An 18,500-nucleotide genomic window follows, 5' to 3' on the forward strand; every position below is an offset into this window, starting at 1 on the left:
GATGCATGTGCCACTTTGTGCATCTGACTTTATGTGGGTACTGGGGAATCAAACTCAGGTTTTTAGGCTTTGCAGGTAAATGCCTTAATTACTGAGACATCTCTCCAGCCCCTGATAGCAAGTATATTTTAAAAAGCAATAACAATGGAGATAAACTATTTGAGATTTATAGCTTTCTAATTTATAAATTTTCTCATAAACATAAAAATTTTCTATTGTAAGCAGATTTGCAAATGGATCCTTCTGACTCATAAGTCTAAGATGACAGCTGGGTATACCTCAATGTATAACTACTGCATCATGTTCTTAATGAAAGAGTTTTAGCTGTACAGTCTGGAATACACAGGTCTGGACTCAGAAAGTAGAGCACATTCTAAAAGGTTTAGTTCTAGTACGCTGGCTAAGTATATTCAGAAATTTTGGTCACTCCCTAAAATCAAAGTATAATCCATTTTAAATTTCTCAGAAGAACATTATACTTGTTTCTTACTTTTAGCTGTGAAATTACTATACAGTTTGTCATAAACCCTCTCACCAGAATACAAAGATTGAAATTATATGCCTGTTTTTGGTTTGCACACGCAACTAATATTTTATTGATAAATTTTGATTTGTTAATCAATTATGAATATGGATCTATGTCACCCTGCTTTGCCTTCTGCTACCGAAAACATTTTATACTAGAGAAGATTTTGAATTTCTTTACACAAAGAAATGATAAACACCTGAGCTAATAGATATACCAGTTACCTTGATGATCATTATACATTCTATGCATTTATATTGAAATTTCATGCTGCACTCCGAAATATGCAGTACATGTCAGTTAAAATTTTAAAATATGGGCTGGAGAGATGGCTTAGCGGTTAAGCGCTTGCCTGTGAAGCCTAAGGACCCCGGTTCAAGGCTTGGTTCCCCAGGTCCCACGTTAGCCAGATGCACAAGGGGGCGCACGCGTCTGGAGTTCGTTTGCAGTGGCTGGAGGCCCTGGCGTGCCCATTCTCTCTCTTTATCTCTCTGCCTCTTTCTCTCTCTCTCTGTTACTCTCAAATAAATAAGTAAAAATGAACAAAAAAATTTAAAAAAATTTTTTTAAATATTTTGGAACTGGAGAGATGGCTCAGCAGTTAAAGGTACTTGCTTGCAAAGCCTGGTAGCCTGGGTTCAGATGCCCAGTACCCACTTAAAGCCAGATGCACAAATTGGCACACGCATCTAGAGTTTGTTTGCAGTAGCAAGAGGCTCTGGCATACCGATTCCCACCCCCCTTCTCTCATTTGTTTTTTTTTTTTTTCTCTCTCTCTCTTTCTTCTTGAAAATAAATATTTATAAAAATATTTTGGGCTGGATTCCAGCTGTGGACTTTGTCACAAAAATCTGCCTTACTGATATGCAGTGCATATAATGTAGAGCTTACCAATGTTAAGCATATAATTGAATGTTTTTTAAAAATATCTTCATAGGATTGTGCAGTCATTACGGCAATCTAGTTTTAGAACATTTCTGTCACCCCAACAGATCCTGTTTGTTTGCAAACCCATCTCGCCAAAGGTTGTCCACTTTTCCAGGACAAAGAAAAGGATGAGAAAAATTACCATATGTCATGTTTGGTTTTGCTTTCAAGAGTGGACCTTTTCATGTGTGTGTGTGTGTGTGTGTGTGTGTGTGTGTGTGTGTGTGTGTGTGTGCGCACGCTTAAACTCAGGAACTTTGTTACAATGTATTCAGTGTGTTATCTCAAATGTCATAGTAACAAAAATGTTGTGAGATGGGATTGTTATAACTATACAACTGGGTTTGCTGCTTCTATAGCAATATTAAAAGAGAAAAATAAAGCCATAGGGATAACTTAAAATAGCCACATTCAAAAATAAAAATATGTGGCTGAAAAAAATATCTTGGGGCTGGAGAGGTGGCTTAGTAGTTAAGGTCCTTGCCTGCAAAGTCTAAGGACCCAGGTTAGATTCCCCAGTACCCATGTAAGCCAGATGCACAAGGCAGCACTTGCTTCTTGAGTTCGTTTGCAGTAGCTGGAGGCCCTAACACACCTCTGTTCTCTCTCTTATCTGCCTCTCACTCTCTCTCAAATAAATACATTTATTAATTAAATATTTTTAAAAATTGAAGTTTCTTATAGTGAAAAAACACCAACTTCACAATATGAAGTTGACTTTTCTGCCAAGTTTAATATCAACACAAGTTTGGCTTTAAAATTTCCAATTTTACATTTTTTGTGGGGGAAGTGCATCAGAAATTCTGCCTGCTTGCCAAAAGGTTAAAAATCTAGGTTGAGAAACAGATTGAAGCACACAAGACATATAGCAGTAGTTCTTACTTGTGTGCTCATGGTATTTCAAAACACTGAGTGGCAGGAACTAATGGTCTACCTCAAGATAAGTGTCTGAGGCTCAAATGAACTTGGCTAGTGGATTAAAAGATGCTGTTTGTGCAATCTTCTTGTAATCTGTCACTCTCTGAGAGTGGTGGGTAACACACAGTATTTCCAAAATATCCAGAATACATTTTCAGGTTACTTCTACTATTGTCCTTGTTGTTCTGAATCCCTTCCTGCCCATTATCCTTCTTCCTAGGGTTTACTGTTATTACCAAGCCCACATGAATTATCTATTTATTTTTTTTTTTTGTCTCATACTGGACTGTAAACTTTTTCTTGTTAACTGACATATCTTCGGTGCCTGGAACTATGTACAACACACATGAGGCACTAAAAAGAGTTTTGGGGTCTTGGAGAGATAACTTGGTGGTTAAGGTGCTTGCCTATAAAGCCTAAGGACCCAAGTTCAACTCCCCAGGACCCACGTAAGCCAGATGCACAAGGTGGCACATGTGTCTGGAGTTCGTTTGCAGTGGCCACAGGCCCTGACACACTCATTCTATCTTTCTCTATCTGCCTTCCCTTTCTAATAAATAAATAAAATATTTTTTAAAACTTTTAAAAAGGTGTTTGGTATAGAATGAATACAGTTGGTATTCACAGAACTGATTCATACTTTTCATCTTCAGGTGCTCTTAGTGGACGGGAAAGGTGTCCCCATGCCAAATGAACTAATCTCCATCAAAGCAAATGATGCCAACTATTCCTCAAATGCTACAACTGATGAACATGGCTTGGTGAAGTTCTCCATCAACACCACCAATGTCTTGGGCACCTCCCTTACTGTAATGGTAAGTTTGGAAAAAGGTTGCCAATGAAATGAAGTAGTCTCATAAACAAAGTCTTTTGGGTCTTGCAACCTGCAAGACGCGAAATTTGGAAACAAATAAAAAAGACAAATTTGAAAAACTTATAATCAACTTTTAATAAGTTTATAAGGAAGTAACATATTGTTGTAGTTACAAGTACAGGCTCCACTTGAGCAACATTGGTAGGAATATAAGATGATGTAGCAACTATGAAAAATACTGTGCCCATTCCTCAGGAAATCTAGTGTTACCATAAGATCTAGCAGTCTTACTGTTAAGTATCTAGTATTGTTCTATATGCAACTATAATGCATTGTATTTCAAAAATCTGGAGGATGGCTACAAAGATGGCTCAGTCATTACATAAAACATCTGGAGGAAAGGGTTTTGAACATTTTGCAAAGAATTGACAAATTCTTATGGGATTGATACATATAACCTGATTCAAACATATAAAATGTAAATGTGTGTTGAAACAGCACATGATACTCTGTAAGTATGCTATGTTATGTTTGTAAGACATGTAAGCTTTTTAATTAAGTACAAAAGAAATGAAAACCAGGTCTCAGATATTTGCACAGATGTCCAGAGGTGGAGACTGCCATAATACCCATCAACAGAAAAACAACATGAAATGTGGAATACATAATAAGATATTGCTTAGTATTAAAGTAGAATGGAATTTTGTCATATACTTCAATGTGGGCAAACTCTGAAGGCATTACACTGAGTAAGCCAGTCACAACAGACAAACACTGCATGAATCATTTACCTGAATTAAAGTTACAGAACTAGAAGACAGCCTGGATAGTGGTGGCCACGGGCTTGGCAGAGAGACCAATGGTTAGTTTCTGTTTAATAGATGAAGGCTTAGTTTTGCAAGATGAAAAGCTCACTGATAACATGGCACATACTTAGCACTATCAAACTGCCCACTAAAGACTCGTGAAAGGGATCTTGTTGTGTTGTGTGATCTTAGACACAATGTTTGGAAAAGAGTGCATTACAGAATCAAAATCTGATAACTATGATTAAAAATAAACTGACTCAATCCTACATTAAGGTTAAATAACTGGGTAAAACTCTGTGCTTCATTTCTTGACCTATAAGATAAGTAGTCTTGGTGTCTAACTCATGTAGTAGTTGTGAGGATTAAACAAAATAGTTGATGTTACATATTTATCCTATAAATGGCCACTTAACATGATTAGTATTTAGCTTCATAAATGTATAGTATATAAATTGTCTTACTTTATTTTTGCCTTGTTAAGTTAATTGTCCCCAAATAGCCCACTTCAACCCATGTAACTTGTTTTGTGTTGCATTCATATAGTCTGTTCATCAGTAAAGATGTGAATGGATGTTTATAGCTATATGTATATACAGTAAATGTTACAAAGTCATAATAATGGAAAATCTCTGTCTCTTGAGAGTTTTCTGTTCAAATAGGAAAGAATAAATATATATTATATTAAGTTGGCTTTAAATAGATGGCCTGAGTCTGTGGTAACTAATATTATTCATTTATCAATGCCATAAATGCTTTATTTATGCCAGGCAGCATGCTCATCCTGACAATGAAAATATATCTTTGATATTTCCTCTTTTAATGATCACACACAGTATCACTGGTACATAACATTGAGATTTGAACACAGTGTATTCCCTCATGCTTTTTAGGACTTCAGGGTGAGGTAGAGGAGCCCTGGAAAGAGCTAAGGAAGCTTCTGTATGAAGAAGAATGGTAGATAAAACAACTTCGCATCCATGAGGAGTTAAGAGTCCGGAACTGTAGACTGCATTCACTCATATATTTAAGATAGCCCTGAAAGAGTTCACTTACTTTAATTCACCTATGCAGCTCTAACCAGTGCTTTCTACAGAAGGTTTTTACAGATCCACAAGGTTACAATAGTTCATTTTTAATAATGCTCACTGCAATTCATCATAAAAAGGCAGGTAGTTTGCAAAATACAGCTTTCCAGCGTCTGTCTGTACAGGTAAAGGAGACAAAGGACTTCTGAGTCAACTAATCATCAGAAGATATGTCTTAATCTTCATCTTCTTCACATAAACCAATAGAAATACAAAATCCAGAATGTCTGGCGATGCAAGTGCACAAACCATGCCTGCATCTGAGACAGATAAAGAAAATAAAGGGAGCTGGGTGTGGTGGCACACGCCTTTAATCCCAGCACTTGGGAGGCAGAGGTAGGAGGGTCTCTGTGAGTTTGAGGCCAGCCTGAGACTACCTAATGAATTCCAGGTCAGCCTGAGCTAGAGTGAGACTTTACCTCGGAAAACCAAAATTAATAATAATAATAATAATAATAATAATAATAACAAATAAAAATAAATAAATAAAGGAGCTTTCTCATTGATCACTACATAATAAAGTACCTCTATCAACTACTTAAGGAAAGGCAGTAAACTTACACAGCCTTGTAAGGATAACAATTCTTGAATCTCTTAAAGTAATATTGTTTTTCCAACTCGTTAGGCTAAATACAAAGACGACAGGCCCTGCTATGGATACAGATGGATAATGGCAGATCATGAAGAGGCGCAGCACACTGCTAAGGCAGTATTCTCCCCAAGCAAGAGCTTCGTGCGCCTCATGCCCGTGCCTGGCCAACTGCCCTGTGGTGAAACCCTGACAGTCCAGGCACATTATATTCTAAATGGACAGCTCCTGCATGAGCAGAAGGAGCTCATCTTCTATTATCTGGTGAGAAGGGATACCACCGCATTGCCTTGCCTACCGACCAAGCTCTCTGGCAAACAAGGAACTGTAAACCCCCATGTATATCACTATTTGACTTCTTACCCATATTCCTTATGAAAGTCTCATTTCTCTTGGAACAAATTGTTGCTAGCAGAAGCTCACTAAAGCCAGCATGTAAAATAGAAGCCAGGACTAAAGTAAGATAATTAATTTCCTTGTTTTTCTTATTTTCCAGATAATGGCAAAAGGAGGCATTGTGCGAACTGGGACTCACCTGCTGCCTATGGAGCTAGGAGACAGTGAGTATTTCCATGTCTCCACAGTCCTGCCCCATGCTGACCCATCTCAGCATGCGTTCAAGTAGAGCTAATTTCCATCCCGTCACAATGAAGAGGAAGGGTGGCCGAGGGAAGGCAGTTTACTTCTTGGTTTTCATCTGTTATCGAATATCTGTTTTCTTTTACTTCAACATGTTGTTTGGATTGCTTAAAACATTAATATAATGTTGCATGTCCACTATATTCATTGCAAATTTTCCAACCATATGTATTTACAGACTCACTTCCCAACATGAGGAACATTTCAGAATTGTGTTAGATAGGGAAAAGTTTTGGGGTGTCCTAAGTTTGCTAGGTCTGTGATAAATTATTTATTTCTTTAATATACCATTTCTCCACTGAAGATAGTCATGATTTTCAAAGATTAACTGGGTATTTGTACCAATAAATGTGACTCTCTTCATTAACAAGTGTGGGCAATAAACTTTTGCAGAGTTCTATTGTTCTAATGCCTTACTAGAAAACTATGAATGAGTTCCACTTGGTGTATCTTTTTATACCACCACAGAGCTCTACAGCAGACAGGAATGTTTAATGCAATGTGTACAGAGTGTCCACTGGCATGACAACTAATCCTGCAGGAGCATAATTCTCCTCTTTGCTCTGTAGAAGGCTAAAGTCTGGAGATGTAGCTCAGTTGATAGAGTGTTTTCCTGCCATGCTCAAGGCCATGGGTTCAAGCCTCATTACCCCATAAACTGGCTGTGAGGGCACATTACCTGTACTCCTGACACTTGGAATGTAGGGGTGGGAGGGTCAGGAGTTAAAGGTCATCCTTGACTATATAGTGAGTTTTAGTGTATATATGAGACCCAGTCTCACAAATAAATAAATAAAATAGGTGGACAAGGTGGTTATATAAGTGTTTTAAATCTTACTATTACAAATTAGGTTCAGGTTTTATTTCCATCCTAACATGTAAAATCTAGATTGAACAATGGTTCAGGTTTTATTTCCATCCTAACATGTGAAACCTAGATTGAACAATGGTAAGGTAGAGGTCTCCATACCCTTACATAGCTATTGGAGCCAAGTGTCAGCCAACTAAAGCTTAAAGTTGGTAAGAAATCAGTTTACAATTTATACAGGAAAAAGGCTTTCATAAAATTTTCTGAAGCCATAGTTCTGAGAAGAAACCATCCATTTGTTATTCTTACTGATAGAAATATTCATTAACCTGAGCAGACTCCTAGAATGGTGCTGTGGAACAGAATCCTTTGTCTTTCAGAGCAGTGTCTCATCCATGGTTTCTCATTCATTCTTTCTGTGCTCTAGTGAAAGGCCATTTCTCCTTCCTGGTCCCTGTGGAATCAGACTTGGCTCCAGTGGCTCGATTACTCATCTACACCATTTTACCTAGTGGGGAAATGGTTGGGGATTCTGCAAGATATGAGGTTAAAAATTGTCTGGCAAATAAGGTGTGTGTTTTATATCATGAAATTTGACCATTTAAAATAAATTGCTATTTTGTTTGTTCTTTTGTACATGTGAAGACTGAGGCGTGACGAGGTGAGTGAGCACCCCAGAAACAGGTAGTGAGGACTCGCCTTGTTTTCAACACAATTCAGTGTTGTCTTGCTAACATGGCACAGCTCAGAGTGCCTTGTTTCTGCTGTGGTGAGAAGATGAGAAGCATGAAGTCAAGTTTTAAAGATCCCAAGTAGCCAAAAAAAAAAACGCAGGCCACAAAGACCCATTTACATTCCACCTGGCACTAGTGAGAGTTTCAGTGTTTGTCAACCGTCACAAAAATGATGCTTCAAAAGAAGTAGTTTATAAGAATATTTAGAAATCATTACAATGGCTCAATTGCATCTTGAAAAAAGCAAGGTGCAAGAGAGACAAAACTCTATTTCTACTACCACAACGCCAGTCAGCCTGAAGGCAACGAGCTAGCTATGCACCGAAAGGGAGGACCGCCTGGGAAGTGCAAGTGACACACGACTAAACTTGGAAATCTGCCTTTTCTCTCCCGTTTCCCAGGTGGACTTGAGCTTCAGCCCCTCACAAGGTCTTCCTGCCTCTCACGCCCACCTGCGAGTCACAGCTTCTCCTCAGTCCCTCTGTGCTCTGCGGGCCGTGGACCAGAGTGTGCTGCTTATGAAGCCCGAAGCTGAGCTCTCCATGTCCTCGGTGAGTGCCTTGGGCAGAGCGATGACCGTGAGTGAGGCTTGCAACAAGGAGAAAGGTTTGAGTCAGGCAACGCCTCTCTAAACCACATTTACCTACAGGTTAATAGTTTTGAGCTGTTTCACATGTTTTTTTCTTCAGTGAGGGAGATGAATGCATAAAACCTCTCATACTGCCCCAGTTACTGCCCCTCTTACATCATTAGCATCTGCAGGTAAAAATACTAATACTAATACTAATAATATATTGCCTGATATGTTGAAACAAAGGGATATTTTGAACAGATAAGACATAATAAAATAACCAAAAATGACAAGATACAAACCAAAATGTAAGTCACTGACCTATGCAGTGCTGGGGAGAGTACAAGGCAGGTTGTGAAAAGCACTACAAGAGAAGTATCATTACACAAAGTAAAACAAAGGATTCAGGCTAGTGGAAGAACCAGGGAAGTCACTAGTAAAATAGATTTCTATAATGAAAGAGGCCAGGCACTATCCAGGGCACTCAAAATCCAAAGCTCCATGAAACCAGTGGTGGGCATTTTCAGAGTTTCTTCAACATTTTGGAGTGTTTAATGCAAGTTATCAATATGCCTTACTAAGACTGTACAGGCTTAGTGATAATTTTGATTTCTGTTTCATAACAATTTTATCAACTGAAATCATGAATGCCCCAAATTGAACATAATTTCTGAAAAAAGATTTATTGACTCTGATGAAGTAAAACTGGGAAAAATGAATAAGTGAATATTAACTGGCATTGAGAAATGAAATACTTTGAAATAGAGCTAATATAAGACATACCAAAAGGGAATATCATGGGCCTTAGCTGCTTAATACCATGTGTGTGTTTTAGTTTGCAGTGTATGTGTGTTACTTGTTAATTGTGTTCATATGTAGATAAACACATGTGTGCATGGGATCCGGAGGTCAATATCAGGTGTCTCCCTTCATCATTGTTCACCTTATTTTTTTTCTTTTTTTTTTTTTTTTTGAGGTAGGGTCTCACTCTGGTCCAGGCTGACCTGGAATTAACTCTGTAGTCTCAGGGTGGTCTTGAACTCACGGTGATCCTCCTACCTCTGCCTCCCAAGTGCTGGGATTAAAGGCATGCGCCACCACGCCCGGCGTGCTTTTAATCACCTTATTTTTTGAAACCAGTTCTCACTGAATCCAGAGTTCACCAATTTGGCCCCAGAGCTCCCTGTCTCCACCCTTCCAGGGCTGAGATTATAGGCACACATCATCATGCCTGACTTTTATATGGATGCTGGGACTCTGAACTCAGGCCCTCATGATTGTACAGCAAGCACTTTACCAACTGAGCCATCTCTCCAGCTCCTCGAATAACTTTTTACTGAAGGTTATTTTTTTTCCTATCAAAGTTTTACAAAAAGGAGATTGTATAATTTTACTTCTGTAAAAGTAGAAAATAATAAAATACTACTTCTTGGCACTTTTTTTAATGACGTTTTTGAGGCATAGTCTCACTCTAGCCCAAGCTGACCTGGAACTCACTCTAGTAGCCCCAGGCTGGCCTTAAACTCATGATGATCCTCCTACCTCAGCCTCCCAAGTGCTGAGAACTTAAAGGCATGCGCCAGCACAGCTTCTTGGTCTTTTTAAAAGACATTTTAGTTGAAAATGTGAAAAAAATCTTTAAAGGAAATATTAAGTTCATTTCACTAGTGAAGCAAGGCAATATGCAGAAAGATAGCGTTAATGTTTTATAATTATATAACCTGATTTTGTAGTTGTCAAAGTTTTTAAAATTATGTAACAACTGTGACAGATACAGAAGGCAGACAGTCCTGTTGATTTCGTAATCCAAAGCAGAGGCTTCTATATGTTTGTAACAGGACACAAGTTCCTCTCAATCCTTGATTATGGTTTTCTGATAAAACAATTCAAACCTACTAATGTAAGTCATCTATTTATTTAACACATATTGGGTTCTAGGCACTATACTAAGTGCTGGGAAATTGTTTGTGAGCTACTGGAAGGATAAAAAAAATGTACTGGAATGTACATTTTTGAAATTGAGATAGACAATAATGAAAAATAAAATAAAAATAAGGAAAAGGTGTTGCAGTTGTTGGGGGTGGTCTAAGAAGGAATTGCTTTTAAGAACCTAAGGTCACCACACTATTCACTCTACTGACATATTCTTTTTTTTTTTTTTTCGAGGTAGAGTCTCACTCTGGTCCACGCTGACCTGGAATTAACTCTGTCATCTCAGGGTGGCCTTGAACTCACGGCGATCCTCCTACCTCTGCCTCCCGAGTGCTGGGATTAAAGGCGTGCGCCACCACGCCCGGCCTGACATATTCTTTTTAATCAGTGTCCCTCTCCTGTAAGGATAGTACAGGGCACCTGCCAGCAATTATATCTGCTTTACGTCCCTCGTTTAAATAGATTTGAAAGCATTGTTTTTAGTAGTTTAGAGACAAAGATTTATGTAGCACCTGAAGATTTGGAATATTTTGTTCCTATGAGTAAAATAGGAAATACTCTTCTGTCCTACATCAAGGCTTATCGTGCTTATTTGCATGCCTTTTCTTTTCTTTTCTTTTCTTTTCTTTTTTTTTTTTCCTTTTTTTTTTTTGAGGTAGGGTCTAGCTTTTGCCCAGACTGACCTGGAATTCACTATATAGTCACTCTTAGGCTGGCTTTGAACTCATGGGCAATCTTCCTACCTCTGCCTCCTGAGTGCTGGGATTAAAGTCATGCGCCACCACACCCAGCATGTATATGGTGTCAATTGCTCACCACAATAAGTCATTCCACTCAGTCACCCCAAGACTTCTTACGATGTGTCACCTATGGTACAACTCAATTTCTCAATTAAATAAGGTTTTATTTCATTTTAGCATTGAATCTAGTGTTCACCTCTGAATGGTGTTACCAAGTATTATGATTAACTACAGGGGAATGTTTTTAGTTTTCTCTAAAACTGTTAAACATCTTCAAAATGAAAATACTGTATTTATAAATATCACATACAAACTATTTGAATGGAAAAATGATATGTAACTACTCTATAAACTATTAAAGCATTGTGAGTGTGTGAAGGAAGAACAATGGCTATGATTGTTCTGTTTTTCATGTACATAGAAATTGCCACCAAAGCTCTGATATCCTTTGGGTTTGTACAGGTTTACAATCTGCTACCTGTAAAAGACCTGACTGGCTTCCCAGAGCTTTTGAATCGGCAAGAAGATGACATGGGAGACTGTATCAATCTCCAAAATGTCTACATTAATGGGATCCTGTATTCTCCTGTACACAATACAAATGAAGCAGACATGTATCAATTCCTAGTGGTAAGCTTCTTACATTGTACACAGCATCTCCAAGGTTCCATAAAATATTATGTGTGGAAAAATTATCATTTTTATGTTTTCTTATCATGGCTGAGATTAATGGAATTAAGAGGACACGTGACTTCTCCAAGGTCACTAATAGCAGACCTACTAAAGCCACAGAACCAGAACTACAACTTTTGGATTATTGACTTTCTTTTATAAAAGTTTTCTTTTTTATTGAAATTCATTGCTTTTCTGTATGTATAAATATCATATATAAAATGATAACAGTTGACTGAGTTTAAAGGACAAATGAAATTATCTTTACAAGTATTCTAATATTCCTTCTCAAGATGCAAATACTAAAAGTTTAATATAAGATAATTGTACAATTTATTAAATTCAAATGAAAAGAAGAATATAGTAATATGTTTTATAATGTATATGCATTGATTAAGTGATAATTTCCCTTACAGGATATGGGCTTAAAGGTATTAACCAACTCAGAGATTCATAAACCTAAATTATGTGCACAGCCTATTGTGTATGAAATGGCTTCTGCAGGATATGCAGGTAAAAAATAAAGCTATTGACTAAAATATTAAACAAAATAAAATCAATATTTTAATGATAGTATGTGTGTTGGAGAGATAGTTCAGCAGTTAAAGTCACTTGCTTGCAAAACCTGACAGCTTGGGTTCAATTCCCTAGTACCTAAGTAAAGCCAGATACACAAAGTGGCACATGCATCTGGAGTTAGTTTGCAGTTGCAAGAGGCCCGGGTGTGCCCATTCATTCATTCATTCTCTCTCTCTCTCTCTCTCTCTCTCCATAAATAAATAAATAAACAAATTACTAAAAATTCACAAGCAACAACATGATTTAGATATACCAGCTTTCTTGCTTGATGTTCATAGCAATATAAGCTCAAATCTGATTGTATCAAAGCCTCCCATAAAATGCAGACCTGGAGAATACAGGACTGACTCTAAGGGTGCTGTAGGAGTGCAGATACCATATTGGTGCTAAATTAAGGAAAAGATAACATATGCTTCTAATAAATGGGATTAAAAAGGAGAAAGTTTCTAGGCATAAGATCAGTGTTAGCAGTATTGAAAATATTTACTGTGCTTTCCTCAATCAAGTAAAGAAGTTCTTCTGCACCAGCTGATATTCATGTTGGAACCACACACATTCCTCAGTGATGTAATCTACTTTTTTGCCGAAGCACAGTAATTGGCATTTATTTTGTCTTATTTCTCAAATTATGGTTGAGCACAAGTTGAGTGCTACAAAGTATGGAATCTTTTTATTCATAAGTTATATAATGCTTTCCCAGTAAGATTTATACTAAACTGCACATTTCCTCCTGAGAAGTGGCTGTTGCATACTTATCAGTACATCCCTAGGAGACGGTGACAGGATGAACTGATGGCCATTCTGATTCACTATAAAGTACATTATCCCCGATCCTTTCATTCCTGGAAACTTTCTCAAATCTACTACCAGAATATCTATGCTTCAGTTTTTCTTTGCTATCACAAAGAAACACACCAGTGGCAACTTAAATTCCTGGCCCTCTCCCACCAAAAGCCCTAGGTTCCCCCAGTGTCATGGGATCCACAGAGCCAACTCTTCACAGACAACCTGAGGTCTTCTGCCCAACTCTACATTGTGGGCTTCTTCCTCCAGCTCATCTTGAACTAACACTTCAGAATCCAGCTAAAATGCCATCTCCTCCAAGAACTTCTCCTGGTCCCCTTATTCCTTCTCCTGGCTCTGAGTTCATGTCCCCGTTCTATCTTCGGTAGTACTTGGGTAACACAATCTCTCATAAGCTTTCTCTTTGATTTATTGTCCCCGTTTTCTTTTTCACACACTTAGAACCAAGTGCACTTCTTCGCAGAGGTCCAGTCCCCTTAAGGTTTGCACAAAGGTCAGGTCCTCCCAAGGAGACTACACGAAAGTACTTCCCTGAGACATGGATCTGGGACTTGGTGGTAGTGGAGTAAGTAAATGCTTTAGGTATAAGATATAACAATATAGAGTCATCATAGTTTGGAACTTTTAGTAATTTTTTAATGTATATATTAAAATGTATAGCATGATGTTTTGAAATATATAGGGAAATAATTACCACTCTAGCAAATAACATAGCTATCACCTTGCATTGTTGCCTTTTGTGAAAGTAGAATAATCTATTCTCTTAGCAAGATTTTATGGTACAATATTATTAACTATAACCTTTATGTTGTGCATTAGATCTCCAGCTTTATTCATCATAGATAATTGTAACTTTGTACCCCTGAACCTACTTTTCCTCATTACATGTCCCTCAAGCACAATTCTAAACTTCTGTGTATTTAACTTTTTAAGACTCCATACACAATGACATTGTGCAATGTTTTCTTTTTTACATATATAGCATATGGTTTATGCTACTGGATGCTATTGTACTATTGTGTTATTAATTACTCCTAATTATATGGGCGTTGGGCCCATCTTCTAACCTCTAGCACCCCTATCCTCCCTAGTATCTAGTGATCACTTGTCTATTCTCTTATTCTATGAAATAAATTTTTTATATTCTACATGGGTGAGATCACACAGTACTTGTCTTTCTATGCCCCACTTAGTCACCTAACAGTGTCCTCCAGTTCTATCTGTCTTCCCTTAAATGTCAGAATTTCTTTTGTATGGCTGAGTAATATTCCATTATTTGCATATGCCACATTTTCTTTTTTCTTTTTCCTCTTTTGATACATAGAAGCATAAAACTGGCCTTGAACTCATAATCCCTCTGCCTCATCATCCCGAGTGTTGGGATTATGGCCACTTGCAAGTACAATTGACTATATACCACATTCTATGATTAAAATTACTTGAGATAGTCAAGATCTTTTGTAGTTCCATAAAAATCTAAGAATGTTTCCTTTTTTTCTCGTTTTTTTTTTTCAAGGCAGAATCTAGACCAGGCTGACCTTAAACTCACAGTGACCTTCTACGTGCTGGGATAAAAGGCATGTGCCACCACACCCAGCTAGAATATTGCTTTTTGATATCTTTTTTTACTAAAGAGAGAGAGTCAGAGAGAGGGGAGAGAAAGAATGAGAATGAGAATGAATGGACACACCAGGACCTCTTGCCACTGCAAGCAAACTCCAGACCCATGTGCCACTTCATGCATCTGGTGTTATGTGGGTACTGAGGAATCAAACCCAGACCTTCAGGCTTTGCAAGCAAACACCTTTAACCATTGAGCAATCTTCCCAGCCCCCTGAGAACTGGTATTTGGTTGGTTAGAATTTTTCCCACAAAGACTCCCTATTTAGCAGAGGCTGACATAAAATTCCCAAGCTTTCTTCCTCAGCCTCCCAAATGCTGGGATTATAGGCATGTGTCACCACATGTAGTTAAAATGCTGCCTCTTTTATTTCTCTAAAAACTGTCTTTGAAATTCTGATAAAGACTGCATTGAATGTATGTCACTTTGGGTAGCATTAACATTAATAATATTACTTCTTCTAATCTGTGGACATGGAATGTTGTTTTACTTACTTGTGTGCCCAGTTTTTGATGACAATTAATATAGTTTGCCATAAAACTACCAAAATAATTTGCAGTGCATAGACTCTTTTTTGCATACATGGTTAAATATATTTCAAAGTATCTTTATTCTGTCATATGTGGTATTGTTGCCTGTATTTCTCATAAATTATTATTGACATAGAAATGTAATTTTTTGCATGTTAATTTTATATCTAACAATATCACTGAGGTTTTTCTTTTCTTTTCTTTTTTTGGTTTTTTTGAGGTAGGGTTTCACTCTAGCTCAGGCTGACCTGGAATTCAAACTCACTATGTAGTCTCAGGGTGGACTTGAACTCACTGTGAACCTCCTACCTCTGCCTCCCAAGTGCTGGGATTAAAGGCATGCACCACCACGCCCGGCTCCATCACTGAGTTTTATTAGTTCTAATGGTTTAAAAAATTCTTCAGTGTTTCCTACATTTAGGATTATCTATAAAGAGGGATAATTTCACTTCTCTTTAATAATCTGGACACCTTTTCTTTTTCTTGTCTGATTATTTTTGCTAATATTTCCTGGACTCCACTGTACAGAAGTGTAATGAGCATCCTCACCCTATGCTGAGTCCTTGAGACAAAGCTTCAGTCTTCCCCTATTACAATGTTAGTACAGGCTGTGGTGAGAGGTCTTTATTATGTAGAGGAAAATTCATACTATAAAAAAAATGTTGAACTTTCTCAAATTCTTTTTCTGAATCTGTCAAAAGAATGGTGTGGTTTTTACCTTTTATCCAGTTAGTATATATCACATTGATTGTACTGTACTATGTACAACTGATGGTCATGGTCATGCTACATAATCATTTTTATGTGCTGTTGCATTTGTTTGCTATTATTTTCTTGAAGATTTTGAATTTTGTGTTATCAGACATGATTGGCATATGATTTCTTTTCTTGGGGGTATTTTTATCTGGCTTTGATATCACGAAGTATGCTGGCTTCATATAATATGCTTAAAAATATTCCCTCTATTGCAATATTTAGAATAGTATTTTAAGGGCTAATGTTGATTCTCCCTTAGGTTATTGGGCAATTTTAGCTATGAAGACTTCTCACCTTGAGTTTTTCTTTGGAGGATTCCAGTGATTTCTTAAGCTCTATTAGTGGCCTGTCTGGGTCTTCTATGCCTGCTTGGTTCAGTTTTGATGGGTTGTGTCGGTAAATTTATCCATGTTCTGTAGGCTATCAAATTTTGTATAATTATCCATAACAGTTTTCTTATTACTTTATTTTTAACCTTTTATTTATTTGCTTGTGTGTGTGTGAAAGAGAGCAAACAGGAGTGTTCCTTGTGCGTGTGAAAGAGAGCAAATAGGAGTGTTCGCTTGTGTGTGTGAAAGAGAGCAAATAGGAGTGTTCGCTTGTACATGTGAAAGAGAGCAAATAGGAGTGTTCGCTTGTGTGCGTGTGAAAGAGAGCAAATAGGAGTGTTCGCTTGTGTGCGTGTGAAAGAGAGCAAATAGGAGTGTTCGCTTGTGCGTGTGAAAGAGAGCAAACAGGAGTGTTCGCTTGTGTGCGTGTGAAAGAGAGCAAACAGGAGTGTTCGCTTGTGTGTGTGAAAGAGAGCAAACAGGAGTGTTCGCTTGTGTGTGAAAGAGAGCAAATAGGAGTGGCCTGGCCAGGGCCTGTTGCTGCCGCCAGCGAACACAGATGCCTGCACCACTTAGTGTGCTGGTTATTGGGGGTTAAACCTGGGCCATCCTAGGCTGGCAGGCATTGCCCTTAACCATTAAGCAATATTCCCCACCCATCACTTTATTTTTGAAGCATACATTGTGACCTCTTTTTTTTCTGATTTTATTTACTTGAATCTTCTATCTTTTTTCTTAATTAGGTTACCTAAGGTTTTATTACTTTGATCTATTACTTTCTAAAAAACCCACCACTCTTGTTCTTGTTTATTGTTTATAGTTTTTCTATTCTACCTTTGATTAGTTTCTGCTATGATCTTTATTATTCCCTACCTTCTTCTAACTTATCAGATTGTTTGTTCTCATTTTTCTAGTTCAATGAGATATAAAGTTAAGCTATGTACTGAGATTTTTATTCTTTGTTAATGGTAGCTGTTTACTATAACAATTTTGCTTAAAATGAAACTTCTCTCTTACTACTAATTTTGTAGTATCACATAAAGTTTGGTTAGGCATAAGTTTCTCCCCTCCCCTCTCCTCCCTCCCTTCCTTCCTTCATTTCCTCTTGTAATGCTAGAAATTGAAGCTAGGGCCTCAGGTATTCTAGGCAGGTATTCTACCACGAAGCTATATCCCCAGGCCTTCCTGTGTAATTTTTACAGGTATTTTCTTTGTGGTAATCAAGGAACTTAAAGAAATATCTTATTCTTATAATACCTTAAGTAAAGTAACTTAACTGTTATTGAATTCAGAAACCCTGCTTCTGCCTCTTCTCATATAGTATATGCTTGATACTAGAATTGACATATCCCTAAATACAAGGTGTCCATTACCATGATTGTTTAGATATATGACTTTGTGTGTATGAGAGCGTGCACATACGTATGTGCATGTGTTCGTGTGCATGTGAGCGCGCGTGCCCCGGCGCACATGTGCAGATCAGGTAACAACTCTCGCGTCAGGCCTTGCCTTTCCATCTCTGTGGTCAGATTCCTCAGTTTCTCTCTCTCTCTGGATTTCACTCTGCCATTGTTCTTTGCCGGGTTTGCCAACAGCCTCCAGGAAATTCTCCTGTGTCCGTATCCCATCTTGCCGTTAGCATGCTGGGATTACAGCCCACCACTGCTTCTGGGTCTTCACGTGAGGTCTGGGGATCACACTCAAGTCCTCAGGCTTCAGTGGCAAGCTCTCCATCCACTGTGCCGTCTCCCCAGCCTACTCCCAGTGTTTTTATCTTGACATTTATACTGGAATTAAGTGTTTGCTTCAGCAGCATGTGTATTAAGATATGCTAGCATTTAAAGTATTTACTCCCATCATTAAACCAGTACACACCCTATTTTTGCCTATACTTTTACTTTTGACAGTGAGTTTCATATTTCTTAGGCCCTTCTGTTGCTCTAGATAGTGTCTAGCATTTCTACATGAAATCAGTATTTCTTTTAAGGGAGATCTAACAGTGATGAACTTTTCCAGCTTGAATTTGTCTGAGAAACTCTGTATTTCCTTTTCATTTTCAAATGGATTTGCTTAATATAATATTCTTAGTGATTTTTTCTTTCAGCATTTCAAATATA

General features: G+C 37.8%; 1 protein-coding gene across 1 annotated transcript in view; it reads left to right on the forward strand.

Moving 5' to 3' along the window:
• The window catches only part of A2m (alpha-2-macroglobulin), a 57,932-nt gene that overhangs the window by 13,724 nt on the left and 25,708 nt on the right, over positions 1-18,500 (forward strand). Inside the window, exons 11-18 of the mRNA XM_045137441.1 lie at positions 3,025-3,186; positions 5,705-5,932; positions 6,165-6,228; positions 7,543-7,685; positions 8,251-8,400; positions 11,555-11,722; positions 12,181-12,277; positions 13,589-13,712. Coding sequence (XP_044993376.1) covers positions 3,025-3,186; positions 5,705-5,932; positions 6,165-6,228; positions 7,543-7,685; positions 8,251-8,400; positions 11,555-11,722; positions 12,181-12,277; positions 13,589-13,712 — 1,136 coding nt within the window. The remainder of the gene's footprint in view (positions 1-3,024; positions 3,187-5,704; positions 5,933-6,164; positions 6,229-7,542; positions 7,686-8,250; positions 8,401-11,554; positions 11,723-12,180; positions 12,278-13,588; positions 13,713-18,500) is intronic.

The sequence above is a fragment of the Jaculus jaculus genome, chromosome 18, assembly GCF_020740685.1.
Source record: "Jaculus jaculus isolate mJacJac1 chromosome 18, mJacJac1.mat.Y.cur, whole genome shotgun sequence".
NCBI lineage: Eukaryota > Metazoa > Chordata > Mammalia > Rodentia > Dipodidae > Jaculus > Jaculus jaculus.